This window comes from Lacerta agilis, chromosome 2, assembly GCF_009819535.1.
Source record: "Lacerta agilis isolate rLacAgi1 chromosome 2, rLacAgi1.pri, whole genome shotgun sequence".
Classification (NCBI taxonomy): domain Eukaryota; kingdom Metazoa; phylum Chordata; class Lepidosauria; order Squamata; family Lacertidae; genus Lacerta; species Lacerta agilis.
Genome location: NC_046313.1, coordinates 33735656 through 33762695, shown reverse-complemented (window position 1 = coordinate 33762695; position 27040 = coordinate 33735656). Strand labels below are relative to the sequence as shown.

The window sequence follows — 27040 nt, the reverse complement described above, 5'->3', positions numbered from 1 at the left end:
CCATCTCTAAATTCCCAAGTGGCCTTCTTGATCATGCCCTTTTCATATGGTGCATCTTATTACAAAATGAACACCTGTGCTTGTATTGTAAAGGTAAGATTTGTTTCCAAACAATAAATAGCTTGCCTTATTCAGGGCCAGCCTAAACTTGCCAAATTGAAGCCCTACTGTCTTGGTCCTATGACTTCCTCTTTGACCTGGAGAAGGGGTGAACAAAACAGGCCATAAAAGGTGCTTAGCCTGGTTTTCTTCCCAGCACCATAGATAGGAAAAGGTGATGAGCTTGATCCTTTAATGTTGTAGGAGTTCATGGGAAGGCCCAGCTTCTCCTCCTCCTCCTCCCCTCTCTTTTCTCTTCATTTCAAAAGGAATAGGGTAGTTTCTGTGCACATGTTTTGTTCCTACCTGGAGACAGGGGCTAGGTCAGCAAAGTGGAGGGTAACTTGTGCCTTATCTCACATTGCCCATGAACCAGGAAGGAAGCAGCCAGGGCAGCTTTTAATCACTCAGTGGAAGGAACTGTGCCATGCACCCCCACATTGCATATCACGCATTAGAAGGGGTGGGGCACAATGCTTTTACTGCGAGAACAGGTGCTTGCTGCTTACTTTTTTCCTGAGCAGTGCTGAGTAGTTTGTATGTGCAGACTTTCTCAAGTTACCCTTGCCACTGCCACCTAATTTTCTCCCAGAGACGGGCAGCTTCAACCTGTGGATACAGCCAGGCCTACCCTAATTGGAATCAAAATGCCAGCAGTGTTGCAGTTATAAATTTATGCATTTTAATTGATAAGCCAAAACAAGCCACTTAACATCTAGCAGATAGGTAATTTTTGAGAGCCATGATCAAAATGTTAATATGTTGACATGATACTGTTTTATTTTGGTCTCCAGACTGAAGACTGTGAGGGTATTGGGTTTCCCACTGCTGAAAATGGAAAGGAATGCTGAACTCCTTTTCAGCCAGCCCATGGATCTGATGTTTTTTTATTGTAGCCCAAAACCTCAAAAATATTTTGAACATTTATTTTTCCTGCTTTTGAGTTACATGGTCTTCTTACAGTACTTTGGCCCCCTCGGTGTAAACAATATGTAACATTGTAACCTACCACCACAGCTGGATGCAGACTTAAATAGTCCAAATGAAAATTCCAGTAACTATGAATTTCGTAATAGGCAGTTTAACCTAAAATCTGTAAGTAATAGGGAAAGCTCAGCTGTTTTTCTTTACTAAGCCCACATTCCCTGAAGTCCTGAGAAACTAGTGTACAGCTGGAATCTTATACTCTATTTCAGATCTCCCCTCTCCCCAGGCTTGCTTTGAGAACCATATGGGTAAACAGCACAGAAAATAGACACCAAAAACAGCTACATGAGCACAGGTCTGCATGAATGTAAATGATCTTGGTAGGTTGTGGAAACTGTTTCCACAGCTCACCAATGTCATGTACATTCATGCAGACCTGTGCTCAGGTAGCGATGCATTTGGTTTCTTATATTTATGTACCTATTAAGGCTTGTATCCAACCAAGTTCTTCTTTCAGCTCAAGGGCTTTTGTCTGTGCAGTGGAATATCTTCTTCCCATGTGCTGCTCTCCCCAAATCTGTTCTGGGGTTTCCCCCAACCCTCCTGAGCAGATGACGGGCATGGGGACAAGAGAGGGAGAGGCAGTTCCATTGCACAGGCAGAAGTCCTGCATTAAAAGGACAACCTGAGTGGATACAATCTTAAATCTTCAGCTCTTTAGTTTAAGCAGTAAAAGCGTGTATTTTTAAAAGATTACCTGTTAACAATTCTTTAAAAGGAAATAAAACAAGTTTACTTACCCTTAATTTTAACTTTTATGCACTGCTTCTTCATGTAGGTTTTATCTTCCTAGTATTTTTACTTCTACTTCAACCATTTATATATTGCTTAACAACGTAAGTCTCTGTATGGTAAATTATGCACTGACCATGTGAGAACCAGTGACATAATGGTAAAACTGTTTTGAAAATGTTTTCTTTTCTTTTCTTTTTTTTAAAAAAAAGAAGATTCAGCATTGAATATTACTTTTTAATCAGGCTCATATTGTTTGTAACACCATTTTTGCAGCATTTAACATTTTTATCCTTTGAGTTCATCTTGTTGAAAAAATTGTATCTAGAAGGAGAACCAACTTACTGCAGGTGAATTCACACACATCACAGCTGTACAGTTTGCAAATAACATAAGGACTGGGTCCTGGTTTTTTTGGGTTTTTTTTAAAGGAATGTGTGGTGAGGAAGGCCACACAAGTTTGAGGTTCACATTGGGACAAGGTTGTGTGTTTAAGTTACACTCTCACAGCACAAGGCATACTCCATGGTAAATGTGTTTAGTACTGCATGTGAGAATCAGCTTCCTCTCTTTATATACATGTGATAATATTTTAAGGCTGGGAAATTATCTTGCATTTTTCTTATTGACCTCTAAGTACATCATTTATATGATTGATGCTTAATAATGTGCATTTCTTTGCTTTCGTTGAACACATACCATTCATTTCTGGTAGTGATGATTAAAAGGAATCAGAAAGGGATGTGTGATTGCAGGAATAAATGTTGTGCCATGAGTGGTCCTTGTGGAAACATTTCAGATTAATATGGGAGATAACAAGATGAGGAACTCCCTATCTTCTCTCTTTCACTCCCTCCTCAGAAAGAAGGAGAGAAAGGTGCTTCTCTCATTTCTGGGGTGGCATTTGAGAGGTCAACTCTCTCCCTTATGAGAGCCAAAGTAACAGCTGCCAAGGTACAAGAATGCCAATGATAGTGTAGATTCAGTAATACACTGTCTAAAGGATGCAGAAGGAGCAAGGTCTCCCTGTCTCTTGCATCCTTCATTCCCATCATCCTTTCCCCACAGATAACAGGAGAGGAAACAGTTAACATATTGTTAAGCAAGAAACAGCCTGATGTGGTCTCTTACTGCTTTCAGGCTATCTAGAAACAGTTGGAGAGCACCCAGGGTAATTGCTGGGCAATAACTTAAGATGTCAGCAATTCTCTTCCTCCTGTGGATAGAGGAGGAAGAGGAGGAGGCATGAAATATGGTCATGGGGCAATGGGGCTTGTCAGCAGATCACTTTTGGAACTAGCAGGGGACTTGATCCACCATAACCTCTAGCATACCCAGAAACAAACATGACAGTTCCTCCAGTTCAAGAAGGGGGGGGGGTGAAAGACTGTTATATTATGTGCTTAGTCATTTAAAACCTGTAAATAACTTGTTTTATTCAGAAGTCAGATTAATTTCAGATCTTACAGTTTGGATTCGGAAGCGTTCGCTAATGGGACTTTTGTCCAAACCAGGAGGAACAAATCTGGGATCTTTAAAGGCAGTGGATTAATTATGCATATATATTAGCAAGAGAAGCTCTGCCAGTTTTGATCAACGTTTGCTATAGTGCTTATTATGCTGGTGTAACGAGGAGAACAGAACCCTGGGGATCACTCAGTGTCCCTATACTACATTCTAACAAATACATGAATTGCATTTCTCTGTTGCAGGTAAACTGTCAGACATCAAATCAACGTGGTCCTCTGGCCCAATTTCTCACACACAAGCCTCTCTGTCCCATGAACTGTGGAAGGTGCCCAGAAACACTACTGCTCCTACAAGACCACCTCCAGGCTTAACAAACACCAAGCCATCGTCTACTTGGGGTGCCAGCCAACTGGGTTGGACCAGCTCTTACTCCTCTGGTATTCCTGACTCCTGTCTTTTTTCCTTTCCTTTCCTTTCTTTCTTTTTTTGCAACGCAACAACTTTTTTGTTCTTATCCCCTCTCTGTGTTCAGGTTTTTTAATGTAGCAAATCTGTAGGCCTCGAAGGGTGAGTGGAATGCACTCATTTGCTGGATTATTCCTGAGATGGAAAATTCGTGCAACCAGTCAGACGTGACAGTTCTCCCCAGAAAGTACTTTTCTCAGTAATTTCCTCTGTGGCAGGTGCATTTCTATGTGCTATTAGCAGTTGTGCTTTCAGTAATTCAGGATAAAAGCCATTGAAGACTTACTGGGGAATAAGCTCAGCTGAGGCTCCCCCAAGCCTGCAAACACCTCTCTCTTCCGCATGAATGATAAGATCCACACTCGAAGAATGAGTTTGCTGTTGGTGTCCATGATTATATCATTTGGTATATAAGTTCATACCTATTTACCAAATCGCTGCAAGTTACTGAAAGTGGTTATTGATCCAGCTTTCTTTCTCCACTCCCCCATATTTTTGTAGAGAAAATAATGCACAATTGTACTGCATATGCTAAGCAGAATTTTGTAAAACAAGGCATGTTACCCCATAAGGCAAAAACAGGCTACGAGAAACATCAGACTGTAATGTAAGCAAGGGCTATGCAGTTAAAGGCAAGAGGGACTTTGGTTGTTTGTGCTGCAAATGGGACATAACTATCTTAAGCTTCTGGAATTCATGGAAAAGCAGAAATGAGATCAACATTTTGATGAATGATTGCATCTATTTTGCCACTGTTTTCCTACTGGTTGTTCTGCACAGTCCTAATGGGAACAATGTTGATCTCCATGATAACTGATGCTAGTGCAAAATTGATTGGAGGATCAGCACAAGTGGCACAGCTTGCTATAGCACAAAACAGCTATATTCAGAGATTTCAAAGATTCAGGCAAGCCGTGATTAGGATGAGCAATCAGCTACGTAGGAAACTGAGTGGAAAGGGGACTGAAGTCTTGGATACTTGCTGAGTGGAGAGGGATCTTACGTTCAAGTCCTGCTTGCCAATTTCCACAGGCATCTGCTTGGGCACTGTGAGAACAGGATGCTGAACTAGATGGACCCTTGGCCTGATCCAGCAGTCTTTTGTTATGATGGCTTTACTAGATTTGCTTTTTTTAAAAACCGCTAATGAAAATTATTCAGCTGATACCATCACACCCAATTGTTCCTGAATAAGTGTGGGCTCTTAGTGCAGCACCAGGCAGAATCCTCTGGAAAGCAATGGCAGTTATTTGCAAAACTCTTTAAGTTAATTCTGAATGAAGGGAAGATGTGTAACTAAGACATACATAGCTTCCCATAAGATGCAAAATCCACAAAAAGGTTTCTCCCTGTCCTGACTTTATGATCCATTTATTTGGCTACTTCTGTTTCACACACCATACACTGTTTCAGATGGATTTCTTCACGTGTCACAATATTTATTGTTTTACCAGTAAGTGTGGAAATGAAATGCTCCCATCAACCCTTTGAAAAACACACAACATCATTAGCTTTTTATGAGCTCCACCTGGTGGCCAAATAACAAGGATTAAAATTTCAGCTTCAGTGCAGTAACCCACCTGACTTTGGAAGTCATGTGCCTTTTTAAAATGCTGCCATTTAAATGTCGAAGCAGTGCAGGTTCAGCAATTAACACTGCCTTAGCATAGAGGAAATAATGAACTGGAAATCTAGAGTTGATTTGCTTGCTTTAGTGTATATATAATGGGTGCTAGATGTCTGGATCACAGCTGGAAGATATGTTCTTAATGTTTCATTCATCCTGTGCCTTATATGGCATTCTTCTCTATGCAATTACCCTGTCACATCACCTATTCAAAAATGTAAGCTGGACTCCTGGGGCCTTAACTCGGCATATCTGAAAATCAGGAGGTGTGGAAGCAGCAATATCCTTTTGAAATTGTCTTCTGAGTATTTGAAACTATTGTCTTTAAACAGAATCTCTTAAATCATGATCTGGTCATTTTGTAAAACAAAACTTGACAGATAACAACAGAAAAGGCCACAGATTGCTTATCATTCCATTAATCTCACCTCGTAGCTACTGAAACATAGCATCACTGACTTTAGAGAGACATCTGTTCTGCAGTTTCCAGAGGGGTGACCTGCAGCAAAAAACCCAGCAAAGATTCTTGTGGCACCTCAAAGGCTATTATTGCATTAGCTTTTATGGACTAGAGTCCACGTTATCTGATGCATGATGGTGGTATAGGTATTTACAGTGCTGTCTCAGGGCCACTACCAAGAAAAAAAAAGGTTGGTAGGCATTTGATAAGTCACCTCCTTATTAGGAATCCCTATCACAGTTGCATTCCTTATGTTTGTGTCCTGCATGTTGTATAGCCTTCATTCAGTAAGTTGGGTTGGGCTCTCCATAATCTTTCCTTTCTTTGTGGTATAGGCTCAGCCTGGAGTACTGACACCTCAGGAAGAACAAGTAGCTGGCTGGTCCTCCGTAACCTCACACCCCAGGTAAGCAAAGTTCCCTGATTAATTCAGAAAATAGCTGTGGGCTATCTGAGATAAAATTTGGCATCCTGCTTCTAAATCCTCATGCTATATAGCTGCCTATAATTGTCAGTGTTTATGACACTGCATTAGCACAGCCATTGGTGCATCCTGTCTTAAGCACACATTATGGATGCTGTACGTTTTAGGAGTAGCTCATTTAACCCTTTGCAAACACACCTAGAACCAAATACAAATCCTCATTCTTGAGAGCCCACTGTGTTTTTATTTAGTGCTGCAAAGTTTGCTAAATTTAAAATAGAATCTCCTTACCCAGAAGTGAGCAAACTTCCAAGTTTGTGGGATCTGAGCCCAGTTATTTGTTTTCAATAGTAGCACACAGTGCTTTCTCTCCAAAATCCAATCCTAGTTTCTTCCCAAATTTTCTTCATTTCAGCAGCCCGATCAGAAAGGAAAGGTGGTTGCTATGGTTCAACCAAAGGGAGTCAGAATTCCTTAGTGATTACTGCAGATCACTCAGATCCTTTTGCCCACCCTATCCTAACCTACTCATTTATTGGTTGAATCCTTGCAAACTATATTGCATGAAGTAGGCATGAGCAATGAACACACGCTGCCTTGAAAATAGAGTTCGTCCTCCTGCTTTTGCAGGTTTCATTGTCAAATGTAAAACGGGGCCATCAGCTAATGCAGAAATACAATCTTAAAAATAGTGGGGACATCAAATGATTTGATACCCAGAAATATACAAGGTTGTCTTTCAGTAGCATGGCTATTGGTATACGTTACGGAAAGTGTACTATTTCCTCTGATGGCTTTAGGTGGTCTATGGAAGTGGCAAGAGCAGCTATCTGACCTCCTAGTGGTGCAGCTATAAAACATTTACAAAGTTAAACAAGGTCTGGTATGGTTTCAGATTGGATGGGGGACTGTGTGTTGAGATTCCTGTATTGCAGGGGATGATCTTTGGGATCCCTTCCATCTCTACAATTCTGTGACTCTGTAGGAGAAACTCACACATCCACTTTTCCATGTAATTACTGAAGAAAGTCATCACTCGGTCCCATATGGAAATACATGGCCACCAGAAATGGGGTTCAGCTTAGCCACCTGCCCATGCAGGGGATACACAATTTTACTCTTCAGTTGCAGGAGAAACTGTAGTCTTAGTATAGTGAATCTGCCCTAACTGGAAAAAAGCTTAGCCATCTTTAGATGTGATGGGGCCATGTCACCCTCCCAACACCTGCATCACTGCTCCTTACCTGGACAGTGCAGAGTAGGACAGAGCTGTGCAGGTGCATCAGTGGAGCCATTACAATGTTCCCACTGGTGTGCTTGTGCAGCCCAGACCTTCACCATCCTGGTAAGTGGCAGCAGTGCTGGTGTCAGGAGGGCGGCACCACATCGACCACTCCGGGAAATAATTCACTCTGGGAAATAATCTTAAACTAGTTCCCTGACTCAGAAGATGCATAGCATTAGCAACCAGATCAAATGCTTTACGTTAAGACAAGTCTGATTAAAATCTTATTTCTCTTTGGGTTAATGGGGTAATTAAGCAATCCTACCAATTAAAGCTTTCAGTCTTAATGAACATGACCTCAAAATACTTGGCACAGAGGCTTACAGAAACAGCTTGAGTGTAGCTATGCTGATATCGGGGAGCAGGCAGAAAGAGAAAAGTGGGTGTGAGTTCCCTTGTTGTACTGGATCTCCAGAGACAATGTAAGTGAGTGCAGTTAAGTTTTGGAGAAAGGCTGGATAAAACCAATGTGATGCAGTTGCTCCTTCCTCATGACGCCTATAAATCAATCTCATTTGTGCTCCTTTTCCAATTAGATTGATGGCTCTACACTGCGTACTCTATGCTTGCAGCACGGTCCTCTTATTACATTCCATCTGAACCTGACTCAAGGGAATGCTGTGGTTCGATACAGTTCCAAGGAAGAAGCAGCGAAGGCCCAGAAATCTCTGCATATGTATGCAATCTATTCAGTATTTGCTGTGGTTCACATGTGACCTCTGTGTCTTAGTTTGGTGTGTCTGTAAGAGCAGAAGCAGAAGAACTGAATAATGAAAATTAAGCTATGAAATTTACATGAGCAGGGCATTAAGTGAAAAGTCATGATACAGGATATGCCTATAAAAACTGGCAAATTCCAAAAGAGGTAGATTTGTTCCTGCTTAGGACTCCCAATTCCATTCACCAGCAGTCCCGAAGCTTCTGCAGCTTTTATCCTGTGCTGAATTAAAAACCAATAAAATTAAGTTTAACATTTTAATGTTTGCAGTAATCCACACTGCATTCCTAAATATGGGTTGGTGAGGAGGAAACCTAGAGACATGGTAGATCAGTCTCAGCTTTGGATATGGAGTACTTTTGCAACGTTTCATTATGTAAGGCCAGAAGTAGTGATTAGAGTTAATTAAGAAGAAGAATGGTAGTCTCCCCCCCTTGGCTTACTGTGTGGTGTGTTCGTTGCTAGACATGCAGGAGGTTGTGAAGATAGGGATTGGAGAAATGATTTCTGAGGCCACAGAGGCATGCAATTGAAAGCAGTGCTCTTGCCCAGTACATTTCCTAGGGGAAGAAGGCACATGAGGAGGTTCTCTTCCGGGTGAAAGATTTCCCTCCCTCTCAGCTTTTGCATGGTACCTCGTCAACCACACTACCAAAGAGGCTCAGGAGGAGAAAAGTGGATGGACACACACTTGCATACATGTGGAATATAATTATGCGGATCTAGAATAAACCCATGATTTTGGTATTTGAACAAGCAACCACAAGCCTTAACCAAAGGCCATGGATTGAAAAATAATAGCCACTTCTGTCTTTGAGGAGACAGCCAAAGTAGAATTGACTGTTATTTTTAATATACCCCCTGCTATCCAGCATCACCTTCCAGATGTTTTGGACCGCAGTACCTGTCAGCCCCAGCCTGCATGGCTCCTCTGCCCAGGACTCATAAAAGTTGTTGTCCAAAGCATCTGGAATTCTGGCCCAAAGAAATGGGTTGTGGAAAGGTTGTCTATCATCTGAAATATATATTCTGAACTCTACGGAAGTCTATATATTCAAAATAAAATAAAGTATGCAAAATAAATGTGTGTGGACTTTGTATGCTATGTGCATCCATAGATTTGCTTGGTGCAGTGAGCTTCAAGCCCTGCTTTTTCATATGTGCATCTAGCATTCCCGCCACTGAGTGATGATTGTAGTATATAGATAATCATACATTAAAATAGAAAGAATAAGGATTGATTTGTTAGATTTTCATAGCATTAGGTTTCATAACAGAATATGAAAATAGCCTGAGACAAATCCCCTTCTCTGAGTCCAGGTAATTGTTTGGTTTACCTTTCAGCATCTCTCTGTCTTTCTCTGTTTTCAGGTGCGTTTTGGGGAACACTACCATCTTGGCCGAGTTTGCTGGAGAAGAGGAAGTGAACCGTTTCTTAGCACAAGGCCAGCCACTGCCCCCCACCTCCAGTTGGCAGTCCAACACTGGAACCACTCAGACACGTTTGGGCTCCACAAGCAGCTCACACGGCATGGTGCGCAATGATGCAGGCCACTGGAATACCCCCTGCCTAGGTGGCAAAGGGAGCAGTGATCTGCTCTGGGGCGGGGTCCCTCAGTACTCAAGCAGCCTTTGGGGTCCACCCAGTACCGATGACGGCAGGGTTATCGGAAGCCCAACGCCTTTGAATACTCTGCTCCCAGGTGACCTTCTCAGCGGGGAGTCCATGTAGGACACCAGAGAAACAAAACAGAAGTAACAATCATCAGCACTAAAGGAAAATAATGGTAACCCTTTCCAGTCCAGGGCATCGCGAAGAATCCAGCTTTAATAGATCAGACTGGCAGCCCTTTTTTTTTAGTACCTCTGTCCAATATCGACTATGAAACTCTGCCGAAGTCCTTGTGAACTGTTAGTGCAACAGTATGGGCTCCCTTTGGTCAGTGTCACGTGCTAATGATAGGTTTTATGTGGGTTTTTTTCCAATGGCTTTTTAATTTTGTTTTTATGTTTGTATGGTGTTTTTAAAGACGTATAAAAGCTGCTTAGACTAGTTCTATCATGAAGGGCACTTTTCAGAATTTGGGCTGGAAAGGGTTATTTTATCAACTGTGGGAGTCGGGGAGGGATGAGGGGGGGGGGGGGGAGGGTTGTGAGAAAGCCTATTTAAAATGAGCCTGTGATAATTATGCACATTACCAGAGGCGGATCCAGTAATCAGTAGGGGATGGCATCCGACCAGCCCGTCAGCAGTCAGCAGCATCGGGGGGAACAAATCCTATGCCCCTCAGCTGTACGACTTGGATTGAGAGGTGGGGTGGAATATCCATGTTCACTACTCCCACGGGTCTTGCCTATGCACATTACACTTGTTTCATTACTTTTTTGTGTCATTGTTTTTTTTTTAAAACTCCCCCCAAAAAATAGTAAAAAAAGAAGGTTTTTTAAAGAAACATATCAAACATGCAACTATACTTGAATCCAGCAGGCCAATAACAAAATGTGAACACTTTCTATTATTACACTTCCAGGTCGGCACCAGAAAACAAAAGAACAGGCTCTAGGAATATTTCTGTTAAGTTTTTTTCTTATACGTATGCATTGGGGAAAAAGATGGATAGATGTGTGAGCGTATGGACGTGTGTGCGCGCCAGTTGTACAACTGAACAAATTGTGTGACTTTTTCCTTTCTTTCCCCTCCCCACTTCTCAGTATATGCTTTTGATTTGCTATTTGGTCAAACGTTTAATTGTTATTAGCTTCTAACTTTGCACTGAGTGTCCACAGCCCTTCTTGTAGCTAATCCTACTTGTTTTAAAAAAAGAAAATTGAAAAAAAAAACTGATAGGAGGGGCTGGCGACAATTCACGTGTAAATGTTTACTCAAGGACTCTTACTGCATTTAAAAAAAAACTTACAGTGTGTATCTCTGGAGAATAATATGTATATCTACCTTTAGCAGCTTTTTATTGTGGACTAATGCAAGGAAATAAATACCGGAGTATTGCACCATTTTCCCCCCATTCGGAATATAAAGTTTTAAAAAAGGAAAAAAAAAAAAAACTCTTGTTGAACTGTGGCCATAAATACTTGTAAAGAGTGGATGGTTCCCTGCAAGCCGGAACGGAAACAAGCACTTGGACATAGGTTTTGACTGCTTTTGGAGGAGCCTACGGTTTCGGCTCCCACCTGTTTACAGACCTTTTTTTTTCCTCCTTCAAACTTTAAAATAAAAAAGGAATTGAAAAAAAAGAAAAAAAATAGACTTCCATCATAAAGAAACCTATTTTCAGAATGAAGATATGCTACTTCAGAGCTCTGGGATTGAACAGTGTTTGTTGTTGTTATTGTTGTTGTTGTTGTTTATCCTTTTCTTTGGCCATTGCTGTGTACTCCTTTGTTGTTTTTTTCTCCTTTTCGTCAAGAGTGGCGAAAAATATTGTGATCACTATCTTGCACATGGTGGAAGATGTCTCAGGAAAGCCGGGTTTCCCGAGGAGCAACTCCACACCATTTCATGTATTTTTTAAACCCAACTCCTAGCACTGAAGATATTATTAAAAAACAAAATGAAAAAAATAAAAATAAAAAAGACAGTAAGAGAAGAAGAAAAATACCTAATCTAATGTGTAGCAGTTACATATTTACCAAATAATGGACTCAAAAGAAATAGATGTTTGAAGAGTGCTTTATATATTAAAAATTGCTTTATGTTTAAAAATGATCAATGTTTTTGATTGTTTTGAAAGGAAGAAAGACAATGGAATAACATACCCTTTGAGTATGTTTTTAAAAATTATATGAACATTGTGCTCCCTGCCTGCTTGGATCAGGAAACTTGTGCATTACATTTTTTGTTTTGTTAAAGATTAGCTTTTTAATGGTTTTGTCCAATTAAAAGGGTCCTGCAAGATTGCAAATCAACAAAAGCTGGTTTTCTAGAGGATCATGAACTATGCACAGATTGGGTTCCAGACTTGTGTTTTCTCAAGTTTTCGTAGTGTATTTAGCTGAATACCCTTTTCTCAGAGTGCTTGCATCTCATTGTCATTACACGCACTCTACATATGTATTGTGTATATATATCTCTCTCCCTTAATACACACACAGACACAGACACAGACACACACACACATTATATTTATATATATATAATACATATGTGCCTATGTGCGGATTGATATAGTCAATACAATTTTCCATGCTGAAGTTTAGTAATGAGTTGTAGAAAAAGAACTCCTGATCATTTAAAATTGGGGATGGACATAAAAAAAAGCAAATACATCCTGTTAACTTTTTTTTTTTTTTGGCCTTTCATTTTGAATTCAAGATGTCTGTAACTCTGAGATGAAAAGATAAAAAAAAAAAGTTTGTGGCTTTTAATGTTATTTCTCCTCATAGAATGTGATTGTTAAAAACATGCACCAGAAGTTGCTTTCAAGAGTACGAAGATTCTTTGAAACTTAATAAACTGCAGTTTTTCTTGGCTGTTAAGATGACCGTGTATTTTTCTTGTGTACAAAGATGACTGTTAATTCTAGCTTTGATCACAGGTTTTTTTGTGTGTCATTGAGGGCATTTTTAAGGCATTCATACATGTGCAACCTGCAAATATCTGAAGTGATTAAAATTTCACCCTCCATATGTGTATACTTTAATTTACATGCTATATTCCAGTTACAGATTGTGGACTTGTGGCCTGCAATTGCCTACTCTTGCCATTTGTATCTGATAGCTGTCCTCTTAATCTTTCTGACGTAATATAGGAATGCATTTTATATGAAACAGTTATTGTATTTTTGTTAAAATGCTACATGTCTGTTTTTGTCTTTTACAATACCGTGGAACAAATTCTATAACTGCTGCAGTTGTGATGAAAGAAGAGGCAGAATTCAGAGTACAGAGGTACCTCGGTTTAAGAACAGTCCTGTTTATGAACAATTCGGTTTACGAATGGAATCCAAACGGTGGAAGGGCACCGGCGGTGGGAGGCCTTATTAGGGAAAGCATGCCTCCGTTTCAGAATGGTTTCGGTTTCAGAATGGACTTCTGAAATGGATTAAGTTTGTAAACCGAGGTACTACTGTATACCCTCTGGAAACAAACCCAATTTTGTCGTGCTTTTGAACCACCCTTCAATTTGCCTCAGTACTATTGGACCTCTTGAGAACAAAGACATCCACATGTAGAATTGAAAAGTAAGTGAGCAGAGACTATAATCACAGTCACAAGACAGTGCTTATGAGCATTCATTTATGGTAAACTAATACCACCTTTATTTTTCTTCTCTTTACATTACAATTCTTTTAAGAACCTTATTCTCCTAATCCCTATTTTAATCATAATCAAATTTGCCTGCCTCTAATGGTTTCAAATAGTAACTTTTTCAGCCTTGATTGTGATGCACTGTGACCACAATCCTTTACATAGTTAACTGGGAATAAGTTCAATTGAATTTAGCGGGGATTACTTTTGAGTAGACAAGTACAAGATTGCATTTTAAGGCAGTTCACACTTTGAGAGGCATAGACCTATTTGTACAAGAGTGGGCTTTCTAATAACTGTGGGCCTAAATAATTAAGCAAGACTTTTATTACAGCCTCTGCAAGTCAGCAAACAATGCATCACAGAGCAAGTAAGCAATAGCTTCTATTGCAGCCACCTTTTTATTCCTTGAAGGAAAGGTAGGATATAAGTGAATCAATAAATGTAAATAATATCTGACAATGGAAGGGAAATGGCATTGTTTTCAGAAAATCAGTACATTTATAGGCAGATGTTCCCACTCACCCTCATAGACCAGAGAAAAATGCAGATCTCAGGTTGTTTCAAATGGAGTTTCAGGGCTTCTGCTGATGGGGTTGGTTAGGTGAATCCTGCCAAAAGTATATGCATATTTAAATAAGTATATGTAATTTATGGGAATCTGTGTTTGCATGTAAATGCTGCTAAGATAGGAGCTTCAGAACCCTTTAAATGTGACTGATCTGCACAGAATCCTGTACAGGTATTTCACACATTGAGAGCATCTCACTTAAATGGGACCTGAAGGTGCTTTCCAGTGACTGCTAAAGAGCTAGAGTTTGGTGAGCTTTTCCCCCCAACATGGAGAAGTGGCCTGTGGTCTCTGATTATCTGTGGAGCCTAGTGCAGCATGGAGAAACAGGAAGCAGGTGCAGTCTTGGGTTTCACCACATGAGTGGAAGCTACAGAGCACTAAAGTATTTTTTTAAGTAGCTAATGTGTGGTTACTAGGTTTTATGAAGTGGGCTAATAGTAAGATAAGTTGTTTACTGACAAGAAAAACAACATGCCCCTTCAGAATTTCAACATCCATTAAATTAATGGTCAAAAAATTAAAAGAAAACTAAGGTAGAATGCTTATTGCAACACATAGTGGCCAATTCACTGCCACAGGATGGTGTGATGATCACTAGCATAAATTGGTGTCTAATGTATTTGAGAAGTATATGATGGTGCCTATTGCTCGACAGTCTAAAAGTGCCAGCAGTTAGAAATGGGCTTTTTCTTAGCTGGTGATCAATACTGCTTGCTATCAAACCCCACTTGTGAACGTCCCTCTATACTATTAAGGCAGTATTTGTCTCAAATGGGAACGATGAGCTGTAGTAGCATCATCCAGGATGGCTTCTAGTGTTCCTATGAAAAGTTGTCAACTTTAGGGGCAGTTTGGAAGTGTTTAGTGTCTCCGGAGTACACTTCCTGTCCCCCTTTGAAGCCCCCTTTTGGATCAGAGTGCCACTAGGGTTTAACAAATTATGGCATCTAAGGTTTAACAAATTATCAAGGCATAAGGGTTTGTGGACTAAAGTCAACTTTGGATGAATGAAGTATTATCCTGAGTTGCAGGTATGTATATACATATGTTTGGGTGGAGGATTGTAAAAAGTGTGGTCAAGGGGAAATGAACTGAGGAAAAGTACAGATAGCGGTAATTAGGGACTTGTGAATTACCACTGTTAAATACACTAGTCCATGAAAGCTTGTTCCATAATAAATTGGTTAGTTTTTAAGGCACCACAAGTCTCTTTGTTGTGTTATTATCCTTTAGCAGAAAAAACCATCTAAATCTCTGGAAATCTTAAACTACTTGTGTACCAAGCCACCTGCAGAAGCAGGTCCACTTGCAGCCTTCTGGAGGAGGAGGGGAAGAGATACGTCCCATATTCAGTGTTCCTTCGACTAGCCATCAAACAATTTCATACTGCTAAATCATAGGGAGGTAACAAATTTATTTTTCAATGCCTCTGTGAGTCAAGACAATAATAGTAAATTGGCCTCTTCCTACCACCCGAGCAAAGCCTGAAGAGGCAGCAGAGTGCCCACACTATAGCAGCTTGTCCCACATGTGGCTCAGCATACTCTGTCCTGGAATGCTGCTCTCTTAGATAAACTAGCTTCATGTTCCAGGTTTTGGCTGTTAGGTGCAAAAACTTCCCATTGTCAGGCTTTCTAGCTCTGACTCTGTCTTTAGCTATGTGTGCAGCAAATTTCAACGTTCTGGGTGATCTGAAAAGACATTGCACTTCATATCCCATTTTTTGAAATCCGTTTTTAACAGATCCTTTTTTAAAATGTATTTTTAGTAGGACAAAATATGTAAAACATTTCAGCCTGCAACATCATGATATACCCTAAGTAATCCCATAAATGAGGCCTGAATGTCTATATTATTCTCACCCATTCTTCACCATAAGCTCTTAGTACGAGTTGCAGCAATTTAAAAATACAATATTAAAAACATAACAGAAGCATGCACCAAAAAGAACCTGGCTGCTTAGTTCACATTAATAAAGAATAGGGTTCTTTTCCACAAACCTCCTAAACCTACACTTCCCCCAGCTTCCTTTTTCTCTGTCCATAGCCTTTTCTGCTACATAGCCCTTAGCATCTCTACGACTTGTACCCATTTCTCATTTTTCAAACTTCTTCCAAAAGCTAGGTCCCATGCACAGTTTTAATTCCAGCCCAAACCATCTTTCTTCCTTTCAGAGGATGGGAGTCATCTAATGAGTCTCATCAGCAGAAGCCCTGAACAAAACTGGTTTGGGTAGGGTGGGGGGAGAATTCTTGGGACAGTGTGAGGGGAGGAGAGGGGGGGGGATTGTTCCTTTTGAACAAGCTGAAATGTGCTGAAGGAACAATTGCTGATTGCCTTAGCACAACACATGAATTTCTTCCAGATAATCTGCATTCAAACAATCTAACAGCTAAGTTTACTGATCAGTTGGAATACTCTTGAACATTCTGTGTCATCACACCAGCTGAGCCAATCAGTGCCATAGGCTTCACTACTACAGACAGAGTGTAATGTTCTCAGATCATGTTATTTTTGTGTTTTATTATCAGACTGAATGCTACAAGCAATTTCTTTCCCATCTCAAGATTATATATTACAATATATAAAATTTGGATATCTAAAAGTGCTCAGAATGAGAACAGCGTAGGAAGAGACAAGCCACATTAATTCTGCCTTAGTTCCCCTCTTGTAGAAAGAGAAATATTAAAGACTATCTCAGAGATGGTGGAACAAACAAATGAGCTGAACTTGTAAAGCACTCTGCATACTTAAAAAGATTGCAGGTATAAAGGTTTATCTACATGTAATCTTATCTGTACACCATGGCCGAAGACTTAATCGTGTTTTTTAGCTAGTTCTGTCCTTTAATTTACACATTTTTGTTGTTTTTTAACTGATTTATTATGTAAATGTACATATATTTATACCTCAATATAGATGTGCTCAGTGCTATTTTTCTAGAAAAAGAAGTGCCAGACTCGCCACGAACTCTTATATAATGGCAATGGTGCCCACTTGAGAGCTGCTGGAACTGAGTTCTGGTGAGTTCCGGCTGAAAAAAAGCCCTGCATGTGCTTACTGAAGCATAGCAGGGTTTGCCATGGTTGGGGACCTGCCAAAGCCTACTCCGCAGAGGGTCCCCTACTGATCACCAGAGCTGCCTGTCTGTCTCTGCTGCTGCTCTTCTTGCCATTCCCACCAGCTCAATCCCTCCAGCCCAGAGGGAGCAGGCCAAGTGAGCAGAAGGCCTGTTCGCAGGAATGGCCTTTCTCTCTGGACCCAGAGACAGAGAAAGTAGCTGACTGCAGAAAGGAGGGGAACCTCTGATGCATCAAAGCCTACTGATTAAAGCAGGGGTGAGAAAATACAAGTCTGGAGGGGAGTGCCTATTTCCAGCTATGGCTGGTTCACCAGCTATGGCCCCTTTTGGACAGAGGTGACTTGGCTATGGTACTCCATGCTTAGGCAACTTCAAAGTGGACTATTGCAATGTGCTTTATGGTGACTAGGAAACTTCAACTGGTACAAAACTAGCCCCTGACGATGACTGGGAACTGGTCCAAAACACAGTGGCCAAATTACAAGGGAGGGGATTCCTTTTATAATTCATATATTAGCTGCATTTGCTATCAGTTCATTTCTGGGCTCAGTTGAAAGTGTTCATGGCAGTCTTTAAAGCCATAAATGGCTTACGCCCCAAATATCCAAAAGACCACCTCCTTCCCTACAGATGCACCCAGGTGTTAGGGGTGATGGTGGTCCGAGAGAGGGCATTATTTGCAGCAGCTCCAATGTTCTGCAATTCCCTCCCCACAGAGGTGCGGCTGGCTTCTTCACTACACAGCTTGGTCTTTGACATCCGAGATGTTTGTTTCCAGGACCCATCCTATTCTTGTGACAGTGATGATGCGCCTGACATGCAGCTCTCACCTGTGGTTCCTAGTAGCTGTCAACATTCGACAGCAGCCACACCCTGGAAACCAGGTGAGGGTAGCCGATGGGTCTCAAACCCTCGATGAATTAGTGACTTCCCCTGCATGCAAAGACAGGCTCCGGCAAGACCAGTAGTGGGTCCAATAGTCAAGAAGGTGGTTTCTACACATGCTATAGAGGGAAGTGAGGGGCAGATGCGGCTTCACAACATGGGAAAGTAGCCCATCTAGATGAAGGAAAACTCTTGTCCTAAACCTCTGCTGCCTTGCAAGATATCTTCGAGGGAAGAAAAGGCTAAAAGGAGTAAACCCTACACAAATCTGGGGTGGAGTCCCTAAGATGGTTGGCTGGTGCCTTATATGCCGCCTTCCAGCAACTCCTGCCGCCAAGCTGGTGCCAAACATACTACTCTGCTTTCCTATGGACCACATAAACGAGGCTAAGAGGAGGGTCTTGTCATCTGGGCAACCCATATACACTGCCCAGGCTTGCACTGTGGGGAAGTCACTTCGGTGCTGCTTATGCAGTGGTTTGTGTTCACCCTGAGGCACACGCCATTGTCTCTCGAGGCAGATGGTTGTCAACAACTGTCAAGAGATTTGTGCTAGCACAAGAGATGCTACTATCTATTTCTATTATAAAACAATCACAAAAAATCTGAATTGGTCCTCTAATGATACTGGGGAAACTAACAATTTCAGATAAAGCCAGCAGAGGGTGTAGTTGACTTGGGTTTTATGTCGTCTCCACTTTCTGACCTAATAAAGCATGTTTGTGTGTATGAGAGAGAGACTGACATGCCTTTTCTCTTGTTAATTTAGGAAGGAGAGGCAACCAAGGATTGCTCAGTCATGGCTGAAATCAGTACTCAATATATTAAAAAGGGGAGAAGCAGGTTGTTTGCTTAATTGGTGTCTTTTTGCATTTCTCAGGTACTCGAGGGAGTAAAATCCTGAAGAAAATTGATTTAACGCACCACTGACACAAAGCTGCAGTTGTGGGAAGCAGGTGCTATGTGCCTTCTTCCTCTATAGAAAGGAGCCACGGTTTACATCCCCACACCAAAGCCCCCTTAGCTAGGGTTGGGAAAAATAAAGCAAAACAATTCTCAAACCTGGGAGATTTTTCTCTCACCTGTCACTGTGTTGGGCTCAGACAAATCTCCTCACTGTCACATGTGGTACAATATGGTACATTTGACTATGCTGCAGAATGCATTCCAGGCGGATCAGACAGCCCCCCCCCCCCGTTGAATGTCAGGTGCTTGACGAAGACCTTTCTATTTCAGCAGGAATTTTAAGTAAGTTGTACTATGCCTATTTGTTGAATATACATTTTCATTTCACCTTTTCGATTTAAACATTGTAGTATGGATCACTTTGTTGATGGTTATGTAAACCATCTATAGTAAACCATTTATGGAGAAAAAACAGTCTGTAAATATGGAAAGTAAATAAATGTGTTTGAGGAAGTTTTTTTTTGAAAACAGCAGCTAGAATGTTTGGCTAATAAAGTTTCAGGAAATTGTGTTGATAGAACTGTCTGGGTCACATTTATGCAGATTCAAATGCTCACCAACAGCACAGAAAATGCAAGGGAAGTGGTATTACCAGAGCAGACCAAGAGTCTTCCTTCCACCAGGATCCTTTTGATTGTGGTTACTCCCAGATGCCTTCAAGAAATAATGAAAGCACAGAGCTCTAACAGGGATGGGGAACCAGTGACCCTCCAGATGGACAACCCCCTTCATCGCAGAACACTGACTTTGCTGTCTGGGGCTGAGGGGAGTTGGCATCCAACAATGTCTAGAGGGCCACAGGTTTCTCATTGCAGCTCAAAAAGAATAATCCCACCCCTGCCATTGCCCTGCCTTGCACCTGAATGCTCAAGGGGAAACTTTAAATGAGGAAGAACATTGTATTTCAGAGTTCCTGATATTCTTATTACCCCTAAGCTCAGTGTCTGTTTGGCTTCAAAACATTATCAGATGCCAACAGGTAGCCCCATATTGCATCTTAATTTAGGAGAGCTACATGTGTAGCGTTGCAGCTGGGCAAATTAGTGGCAGCTTCTCCTCAGCCTTTGGGCTAAATTGCATATAGTACGTGACAAAATCCCCAGCCGTCTCCTTCCCTCTATCTTTACTTGCATTAATTTTCAACATATCTGTACTGTAGTTTTATTTCACTACATGAACTGTCATTCCGCAGCGCATGATCCCTTTCTGCTGTAACACAACAAATTTATTTGCTTCCCACCTTGGAAGCACTTGAGTGGCTGGGTGGGTGCTATTAATTTACGCACCACCTTCAAGCTGCAGTCCTATGCACATCAGTCACAAGTACAGTCCACTGAAATAAATGGTACATAGTTCCCAGTAAATGAATCTAGGACTGGAGTGCTGATGTGCAATGTTTCTCTCAAAGCAGCTCTGTAAGAGAGATCATGAATATTCCCATTTTGTGGAAGCCCAGCTGAGAGGAACTGACCTGGCTAAGCCTGTGAGTTTATGCCTCAGGAGGAGTTTGAGCCATTGTCTCCTAGGAGCAAATCTGACAATATTGCCCCCAGACTACAGTGTCTGTCATAAAAACCACGAGAGCATAAAAACCTACAGAAACTCAGCAGGGTGGCTGTCCTACAAAGATATGAAGGCAAAGGCATAAAGCAGAACATGGGAGCAAGAGAGGCTATGTAACGACCAGGTGACAAGAACTCAAAGTGTGGCTTGTTTTCCAATCACAAGCCTCGCAACAAAATAAAATAAACATCAACACTCTTTGGGTGGTGTTTGAATTTTCTTTTATTAGTTACAACCCTAGAAATGTTGGAAATTAAAATCATACCTACTCAGGCACACACTGACTCACTGGGTGACATGTACTTCTTTCCACAATGCAGAGGTGCTTCAGACAATGGTGAGCTCAGTTTAAACAAAATCTGCACAAAAGCACATGCATGCAAATGGTCAATGCACACATTTGAAGCAAACCAAAAAAAACCAAAACCCACTGTTTTGGGGGAGGCAACGCACACACTGGATGTTCAATAGGCATAAAAAATGTCTTTTCTTTCCCATCTTCAAGCATACCGTGTCTGTTCAGTCACTCAAAACACAAAGAAATCAATGCAACAGGGAAAAGTAAGTAGGTGTCCCAGGAATTAAACGTTTCCTAGGGGAGTCCTCAGATTTTTGCCTTCTAAGTTCATGCTATGGACCTTCACAACATCAGCCATATTGCCCCAAAAAGTGGTCTGTTTGGCAATTCATCCTTCACTCCTGGGGCATCCACTTCCATGACTTAAGGGACATATCTTCCAATTTATACAGTAACAGCTTGGATCTGCAGAACAGGCCAGAACTAGAGACATTACACTGTGCACAGCGTCACAGGCTTCCCAATTCTTGGGTTGCAACTCAAAATCAAATGCACAAAATGGGCACAAACATTGGTGACTTTGGGGCACTAAAGCTGAAATTACTATGTCACGACGACAAGCCATCAAGTTTCACAAACAGCTCCTGAGCCCCAAAATGACTGAGTGCCACAGTGCTGTTGTGGCAAGTGCAACCTGATCTCTAAACTCAGGACACCAAAGTTCTCAAAAACCCATGCAGCTATCATTCTCACATAGTTCAACAGACAGTACAACTATTGGCTTTGTTCATGGGGGGCCGCAGTGGGGGCTCCTTAGGGAAGGTCTCCCGTCTCCTGCGGAGGGCAGGGCTCAGCCGGCTGGGCAGGTTGGCTTGATGAAGCAGCTCCCTGAAGACCTCCACCACGTTCTCGTTCTCCTTAGCAGATGCCTCCAGGAAACGGCTGTTCCAGTCAAGCTCCACCAAGGAAAGGGCGTCCTCGGGCAATACCTGTCTAAGCCCACCGGCTTCTGCCTTATTGCCCACCACTACGATGGGAGGGAACTTGTCCTCTTTCAGCTCAAGGATCTCCTCGTGCAAAGTCTTCACACACTCAAAGGACTCTGCATCATCCACAGCATAGATCAAAGCAAAGGCATCACTGTTCTGGATGGAGAGTTTGCGCATCGCTGGGAAGGAGTAGCTACCACTGGTGTCCAGAATCTCAACCTTGATGGTGGCTCCACTCACCTCAAACTCCTTGGTGTGCATCTCCTCTACTGTTCGCCGATGCTTTGGCTCAAAAGTGTCCTGCAAGAAGCGCCGGATCAGGGCCGTCTTGCCGACCCCGGCTGCACCCAGAAACACCAGGCGCACTTGGCTCTTCTCCTTCACTGCCAAAGACATGGTTCTGTGCCTGTCTGTGTTGGCTTAGGCGGAGGGGGAGACAAGTTGCTTTTAAGTCCTCAATGTGTGATGAAGCAATGTGTGCCTGGTCTTTATGTGACCCGGCTTCAGAGAGCAGCGTCTCCTTCCCCAGTAGCTCTGCAAGTTCGCCTCCACACTCTTTGCTCATCAACTTCTCCCGGCTGAATTGCTGCTGTGTGCACAGCATCCCAGCTCATCTTTCCATTTATTTACACTCCCTCCTGCCACACTGCACACACACACAGTCTCGACTGTCTCCTCCAATCTCTGCTGTGGGGAATATGTGTGGAGGGAGGAGTGCAGGAGACCGAAGGATGCTCTGGGCCAATCAGCTGAGCGCTGTCCTTGAAATCCATCCCCAGCCCCTGGAGAGAGAGAAACTGCACTAGCACACATTGAACACAGCTCACTCCACGGCTGGTTACTAGAGAGAGCTTGGCTGCCTCTCAGCTGCTTTGCACAATGCAAAGTATAACCACCTGCCCTTCTTGAAGACTGGCTCACATTAGAAGGCAAAAGCATATTGCTCTCTGTAATTCCCAGAAGGTGCCCAGCTCTTGTAACTTCCCTCCATTGGCAGATTGTACTGCAGGGCAGGGAAGGGGGAGTTTAAATTAACAAAGTGCATTGATTTTTCAAACCAAGCCATCAGTTATTTGGGCCCCTAAGACTTACAATGAGGTGGGAAGATGATGTTGTGTGAAACTAAGGTAAGAATCAAATCTGCAGAGCGGGGGTGTTGATAAAAGTAAACTTTCATTTTGAAGTACAGACTTTTAAGTTTTTTAAAAAACTGACCCAAATCCTGTCTAGTATTTGTAAAAAAAAAAATCATAGCTTGAATGTTAGAGCGGGCTCCATTTTTTGCATGCAGGGTGTGCTTAATTTGTCACCAGAATCACATAATTGTACAGTATAACCATGAGGTATTTGGAGGTCTTCTGTCCTATCTTCCTAAATCATGGTGAGCAACCTGACTGCCCCCTCCCAGCCTTCCCACATCTGACCCCATGGAATTTCTTCAAGTTCCCCATTAATTTAGCCTCACACACTTCTCAAAACAGCACCACTACAGGCTAACAGCAGTGAAGGGCTCTGGTTTTCAGGGGGTAGACAGGCCCTGACCCAAACAAATTTCCTGGAGTCAGTAAATGCACCATGAATAACCAAAAGCATCCTTCATTTTCACTGACTGTCCTTCCTGGAGGGAAGCTGAATAAGGGATTCAAAGGCAGCCACTGTTAAACTAGTAAATTTCCACTTCAGCTTTTAACAACACAGGAAGCTGCCTTGCACCAAGTCATATCATTGGTCTATCTAATTTAGTTTAGTTTGGCAGTGGCTCTCCAGGGTTTTAGTGTGCTGCCATGCAGCTGTTTATTGTGAGATCGGTGCTGCTCATGTACACAAGTTTTCAACAGAATCCACATGATGTGATCAGCATCAAAATGCCAGCTCCTATTCCACCCCACTCACCCCCCAATTTAATTCGGATTTACCCTTAAAAAAAAAAAAGCTGCTACCAACAATTCATTAGTGATGTCCAAATATCCAATTTGTATTATTAATCCCTTATGTGGAACTGGAAGCATGCTCAGACAGGTCATTCCAGTCCTATCTGGAGGTACCAGGAACTGTCTGTGTTGCAGCACCCTCCAAGCTTTCAGTGCATACGTCCTGCTTTTCAGTTCCATTTCCACCGCTACCTGAGGGCTTCTTTAATCTTTCCCCTACAAATAAGTACGATATAAAGTGTGGAGGATCCATGTGCACCAGTACATGTGATGATCACACAAGTGTTTGTTTTGTCAGGGGTATACATGTGATTACTAGTGGTAGCACTTATCCAACATATAACTTGCATTACCTTCCCACATCAGTGTATTACACACATGGCACACTCTTGTAGATAATATGACATGTGTGAACGGGCACCAAGTGGGTGGAGAAAGAGAGGAAAAGTCATATATTTAAGCATATCTTGACTCTCATTACTGGAAGTGATAACCATTTCAAACAAAGCATGAAAAGGTGCTGTCAGAATTATAATTCATACAGTCGCTGTGGAAAAAAAATGTCCACAGGCTAAGCCTACAGAAACCAGCCCAGGAAATCATCAAATTGTGTTGGCGAGAGAGCTGCCTAGATCTCACATTGTGTTTATGCTGCTTCTAACATTCATACTTCTTTGGGAAAGGACATAAGAAGCACCTCTTACACCTGTGGCTGTGTACATACAAGCAAGAAGTTCCACAGCTGGAGGCAATGCTGCCAAATCCCACTTGCTCTGAAGATCTGTTCCACATTCCAGAACAATCAAATCTTTTTTAAAAAAAAGAAAAAGAAAAAAAAGATGGGCACCACATCATCACGCATACACTTTGGTTTTCTTCACCTGCTGTCTATTAAATTACCCTTTAAAACTTATATCAACTATCTTCAACATGTGGATGGACCTGATTGCATTTCATTTTTAAAAATAGAGCAGCTGCAACACACAAGCGCAGGTGCTCTTAAGAAGCAACATAGAGCTGGGCCTGAAACTTCAACACAGGTGCCTTCAGTAACAACATTTAGAAAACAGATCCCCGACATCTCCCTCCCGAAAGCAAAAACGGGGATCACCGTTTAACCAGGGCAAGTACTGAAAAGTTGGGGTTCTTCCATGATAAACAGGGGAAGCAGGAGTGCCAACAGCTCCAAAACAAAAAAGACCCATGTAAGGCTTAAATCTGGCGACTCTGTGTGTGCTTAGATGTTGTGTTTTCTTCTCTCACCTTCTCTGGTAGCTGTTTGTACAACTCGGGTTTTGCTCAGTAATAAAGGAAACGGCGCCCGCAGCTCCTGAAAGCCTCTTTCTCTTACAGAGGACCAGCAGGCAGCCCAGACTCGGCAAGCAGGCAGGGCAAAGTGGGGAGGACGGAGCGCTTTAAAAGTAACACCGGGCAGACAGGAAGTTGTTATGTTTGCTGTGGGCCAGAAGGAGCTCACTTCCTGCCTCCTATTTGGAGGCCTCTTGGAGACGGCTGCTTCCTTAATCGCTGGCTCCGCCTGGCTTGGCCAAGTCCCTTAGTGGTGGGAGCTCCCTTCCTCCCTGGAGGAGCTCGTTGCACCTCGACAGACGAAGAGTGGTAAGAGAAGAGGGGAGGAAGGGGGCCATTTTGTTTTCAGTTGGATTTGTGTCGCTTGGCTGTTCCTTTTGAAGTTGCGCATGGGGTGCCTATGAAATTGTGTGCACGGTAGTGGTTGAGGTAGAAGCAGAGCAGCTCACAGATCATGCTGATGCCCGGAGAAACACTCCCCTGATATGAGTAGAAACAGGGTTAGAAAGTGAGAGAGATGGGGAGAGATTGAACACAACACACACACACACACACACACACACACACACACACACTGCAGTTTTCTCCCACTCCTGGTCATTTCAAAATGGTGCAGGACTCAGAAGCAGGACCCCCCCCCCCAAAATGGTTCTTGCTTTGTGATAGCAGTCACTCAGCTGCCAGTGGTTTCTATGCAATCCCCAAACAAACAAGGAGTCTTTCAAACTTCTTTGAGAATCACAAGTTTAAGGAGACGTGGAAATGGAGGTAGCGTAAGAGGGACAGAGAAGCAGCAATTCTGAAAAACGGGGAGCTTTAGGTGAGCGAGGTTTGGTTAAGCTGGGCCTGTTTTCCTTTGGGATCCTTTGCATACGTGACGTTGCATTCTCAGTTTCTGCATTCCCCTTCCCACTTGTACGGCTGTAGTTTTGTTTACTGCTGTTTTGTGGATCAGGTTGTATCAGGCCTATATTAGCTGAGCAATACACGTTTATGGGAGCATTTGGTATAATCTTTCTACAGCTAGAAGGATAGTTGAAACTTCAGGAAAAGAGGATTCATAGCCCATGATGTTACGATAAAAGGCTATACATCTCATGTGGTTAAGAGATAAAGGAAAAGGTTTCAGCGTATTACAGGAACTGGTGACAGCCAATGAACATCAACTTATTCAGCCATCTCTAATATCTGAGCATCATTTCCTAGTGGATTAGCCATCATGCTTGTTTTTCCTTTTCCCCCTAATAGGTTGCTAAAATTCTTCAGACCAAACAGTTGGCTCACGTTTATGACGGGGGGGGGGGTGCATTTGCGCTTAATTTTAGTCCATTTACTCTCTTTTCTGTTTATCAAAACCCTAAACTCTTACATAGGACATGTCTTGTCTACCTCCACCCCAAGTGGTTATGGCAAAATAGGAGGCTGCATTATATACTGAATATAGCCTTAGAGTGCCAGTAATGGAACAATTGGGTTTCCTCCTTATTTATTTATTTAAGGCATTTATATACACATAATCATTAGCATTTCTAGGTACGGTTGATGAAAATCAACCAGAATGCTGAATTAACTAACTAATACTGCACTGTTTTGGTTTAGTCCAACTGAATGTGGCTCTTGGTTCCATCTTTGCATGTGCACACATGCTGAAGTAAATGGAAGGCTGCATAAGGTGCTTTGCTTTGTTTCAAAATGGTGCCAGACTGAAAGTGTTGTAGTTTTTTGGATGTGGTTTGATGCCCCCTCCCCTTTTTTCCTGACCAGGGGAAAAGACTTATGAGTAGCAGCTATGCAAACATGTTGGAAAATCCTCTACCCACCTAAATTTTACAAACATTTTCCAGACGATCAGTATTTGGACTGGCTTTTAATAGCTTGAGCTATGCAGCTATTGGAAAATTCATACAAGTTG

General features: G+C 42.1%; 2 protein-coding genes across 11 annotated transcripts in view; one reads left to right on the top strand and one right to left on the bottom strand.

Annotated features, from left to right (window-relative positions):
- Nucleotides 1-10760, top strand: part of TNRC6C (trinucleotide repeat containing adaptor 6C) — a 113077-nt gene extending 102317 nt beyond the window's left edge. For 7 of the 10 annotated variants that reach the window (XM_033139444.1, XM_033139443.1, XM_033139440.1 and 4 more), the window contains 4 exons: nt 3531-3725; nt 6176-6246; nt 8086-8225; nt 9639-10760. In XM_033139444.1, the coding sequence (XP_032995335.1) occupies nt 3531-3725; nt 6176-6246; nt 8086-8225; nt 9639-9999 (767 nt within the window). In that variant the 3' untranslated portion in view covers nt 10000-10760. The remainder of the gene's footprint in view (nt 1-3530; nt 3726-6175; nt 6247-8085; nt 8226-9638) is intronic. The other 3 variants (XM_033139446.1, XM_033139445.1, XM_033139441.1) reach the window with 1 other exon arrangement.
- A 10046-nt stretch (nt 10761-20806) lies between these two features.
- LOC117041090 (GTP-binding protein Rhes-like) lies at nt 20807-22301 on the bottom strand. The gene has a single exon (XM_033139448.1). It carries the CDS (start codon nt 22283-22285, stop codon nt 21659-21661), a length of 627 nt encoding a protein of 208 aa, XP_032995339.1. The 5' UTR covers nt 22286-22301; the 3' UTR covers nt 20807-21658.
- Nucleotides 22302-27040: the final 4739 nt, after the last annotated feature.

What these genes read in the sequence shown, in the direction of transcription:
- LOC117041090 (XM_033139448.1), bottom strand. Translation starts at nt 22,285, where the DNA reads ATGTCTTTGGCAGTGAAGGAGAAGAGCCAAGTGCGCCTGGTGTTTCTG.